This window comes from Mandrillus leucophaeus, unplaced genomic scaffold (assembly GCF_000951045.1).
Source record: "Mandrillus leucophaeus isolate KB7577 unplaced genomic scaffold, Mleu.le_1.0 Scaffold170, whole genome shotgun sequence".
Lineage (NCBI taxonomy): Eukaryota > Metazoa > Chordata > Mammalia > Primates > Cercopithecidae > Mandrillus > Mandrillus leucophaeus.
The window spans coordinates 712,757-716,120 of record NW_012101699.1 but is presented as its reverse complement, the minus strand read 5'-3'; the positions used below and the strand labels follow the sequence as shown (position 1 = coordinate 716,120).

The window sequence follows — 3,364 nt, the reverse complement described above, 5'->3', positions numbered from 1 at the left end:
AGCTGAAGGCAGGCCGTGGTGAGCTTAGAAGCAGGACGTACAGGGCAGCCCCCTCCCTCTGACCGTATTTCTGCTGCAGGTCCAGCGCCTGGTCCCCACCTTGGCCCTGCCAGGTGCCTGACTGTGCTGAGCCCAAGATTCCCTCGAGACCTTGCTCACGACTTCCCCAGGAGGGGCCTTGTCAGCTCCCAGAGAAGCAGGAGTCAGACCACAACCTGGAGACTGATCTGCTCGCCTCCAGGAGCCTCCGTCCAGCGGGGGCAGTGCCGCCCTCTCCTTGCACACCCAGTGTGCACTCGCCCTCCACTTTCGAACTAGACAGGGTATTTGGGGATAGATACACAGGTGGAACTATAAAGAAAAGCAAGGGAACAATTAGCACAAAAGTCAGAATGGCCATCGCCTCTTGGGCATAAGGATGAAAGACACTTTCTAGGTCTTGTCCGGAGAAAAATGTTCCGGCTAGTTTGTAGTCTCCTAATCTTGGAAGTTGTATTGGTCATGGATTGATCAGTAGGACAGAAACCATTCTAGCCATTTCCCTGGGACTGACCCAGGGCCTGGAAGACAGAAGTCAGGAAAAGCCCCTGCAGCGCCCGGATCCTGCCAGCTCTCCAGAGTGGGGATTTTAGAGGAGCCACAGGAAACCTCTGCTCATGGTCACCACTGCCTGGGAGGCTGAGGTGGGTGCGTTTTGGGCAGCGCCCAAGGGCCGTAGCAGAACCCTCCATTTGCGGAAGCCACATTTCTGTCTGCTTCTGCCAGAGAGAAATACAGAAGGGTTTCTGCCACTCAGCTGTCTTCCAGGTCTCCCATGAATACCTCTCGCTGGTGGACAACCTGGAAATGTAGTTCCCAGGTTTCCAGCCCCTGTGATACGCGTGAGGGCAGAGGAGGGGATGGAAATTTGCTGAGTGGCCCGTAGGTAATCCTGAACAGAGTTTAATGAGATACTAGTGCGGCACACATCCGTTGTCATGGAGACATCATTCAGGGTGTGTGTGACAGCACTTACGTAGGCAGCCTAAGTTCCGACTTCACAAGACTTCAGAACTTTCTGGCTTTCAATCTTCTTGTCTGATTGTATTAACGAAACCAGGGACTGTAATAGGTTAATTGGGGGAAAAATTACAAATTGGAGAGTTTCAGCCCTCTGTGCCGTCTCCAGGTTCTGGCCAACCCCTTCCAGGTTCAGTGGCCCCTCTGCTGAGTCCCAAATCTCTTGCATTTGTTGTATCCTAGAAAACAGCCCTCCTTTTCCTACTAGAAACCCATAGGTCTCAGGTGTGGAAGAGGCCAATGGTTACTAACAAACAGGGCTGCCCCTCCAAACACGGCCGAGCTCCTGCACAGTCCTCCAAATCCAAAGTACACAAAAAGAATGAGGTTAACAAAATGCAAACACACACACAAAATTGTATGTTCTTTATTGTCCTAAAATTGCATAGTACTTTGATTGTGCACGCTTTTAAATCGAGAGCAGAGTCGCCCACTTGAAACTACTCTCTTGCATGGGATATTTCAAGCTGTTTTACTATATGGGCAAGGAGCAGGGACCAAAATGCTGCCTGGGCCTAAAAAGAGCTGTGATCAGATTCAACAGAAGTTGGAGAGGGGGAGGGATCTGGGCCACACACGAGAAAAAAGTGTGGAAGAAGGTTGAGATTTCAACTGGACTTATAGGAAGCACAGATGGGTGCTGGAGGGGCTTCATGGATGTCAGGGAACAGGACTCAGGAGCAGCCTAGACAGGAAGGAAAAGGAGAAAGGAGTCCAGAGGGCCATGCCTTGTGCTCACATCTGAGATGAATGCCACCTGCCAGGGGCAAGCCTGGAGACAGCGCACGGGTAGCCAGGATGAACAGTTTGGGCGTTACCACGGCTACGGAAAGCCACATACTAGAAAAATAACTTAAAAGCTATACAATCGTCATTATAAATATTTTGTCTTCTAAAACTAACTCTAGTGTTGGTTATAAAAGGTTCACAGTTACTCTGAAGAGAGCTGTATCTCTATTGCACAGTAGTGGAGAAGTCTGCTCTGGTCCCCATGTGTAAACAATGATTCCCTTCTCCGCTGGCGCTGGCGCTGGCGACTTCAGGACACAGAGAAACAGTATCTGCTGTAAGCAAAAGCACTTGGGTAGAAGGCACGTGGAAGCTGTCAAACTCTATAGGAGCACGCAGAACATGTGGGATGCCCACTTCTCTTCCCATGTCGCATCCCTGCTGTTGGGACAGGTCTGGAATCAGAGGAAAGGTGGTGATGGTCTTGTCACGGTCTCATCCTCATTCCACAGTTACAGACTTGGCCAGATTTCTGGGGAAGTCAACCTAAAACGAAAAAAAGTGGCTGTTCAGGACCCCGAAGATCTCAGCAACATGCTACCCCTCAAAGACAATTTTCAGAGTACTTAAAAACAAGGAGACAGACGTTCACCATAGTCACCAACCTAGAGACCTGCATCTTGGAAGCAGATTCCTTAGTCCAGAAGTTTCATTTAACTGTATAAGGTTTAGTTAGTTCCTCAATAAACATTTATTGTGTACCTGATGTGTGTCACGATCTGTTAACATGATTTAAAGAATATGGTTTATGCTTTTAAACACAGGTAACTTGATGTATACCGTTAAAAACTCACTTTTCTTGTAAGAATATATATGAATTCCATGTGACTAATTCATTTAGGGTGGAGTGGGAAGGAAATATAGGAATGGTTCATCAGTAGGCTTCTACTGGGCCGGGCGCAGTGGCTCACGCCTGTAATCCCAGCACTTTGGGAGGCCGAGGTGGGTGGATCATCAGGTCAGGAGATCGAGACCAGCCTGACAAACATGGTGAAACCCTGTCTCTACTAAAAATACAAAAAAATTAGCTGGGAATGGTGGCGCACCTGTAGTCCCAACTACTCAGGAGGCTGAGGCAGAGAATCGCTTGAACCCGGGAGGCAGAGGTTGCAGTGAGCCGAGATTGCGCCACTGCACTCCAGCCTGGGTGACAGAGCGAGACTCTGTCTCAAAAAAAAAAAAAAAAAAAGTAGGCTTCTACTGTATCTGGTATCTGCAATGTCTTACATTTAGATATTTTAAAAGATGAAACACATATGAAAACATGTTAGCAAATGTCAGCTCTGGATGATATGTACATATTCAGGTACTCATTATATTCTTTATGTATTCTTCATTATATTCTTTATGTTATGTATCTTTAAAAGCTTCAAAATAAAATTATAATAAAACTTTTATTTCTTTGTACTATGAACTGTGTGTTCTTACTTGCTGTGAGATAATAAATTGGTTCTTTTCTGGAACATAATTTGGCAATATATGTTAGGAGTCCAAAATGTTACATCATAGCTCATTT

At 46.9% G+C, this 3,364-nt stretch overlaps 1 protein-coding gene across 1 annotated transcript in view; it reads right to left on the bottom strand.

The window, feature by feature from the left end:
• Positions 1-1,411: 1,411 nt before the first annotated feature.
• The window catches only part of GFPT2 (glutamine-fructose-6-phosphate transaminase 2), a 48,454-nt gene continuing 46,501 nt past the window's right edge, over positions 1,412-3,364 (bottom strand). The window contains exon 17 of the mRNA XM_011976844.1: positions 1,412-2,334. Within this exon, the coding sequence (XP_011832234.1) occupies positions 2,290-2,334 (45 nt within the window). The 3' untranslated portion in view covers positions 1,412-2,289. The remainder of the gene's footprint in view (positions 2,335-3,364) is intronic.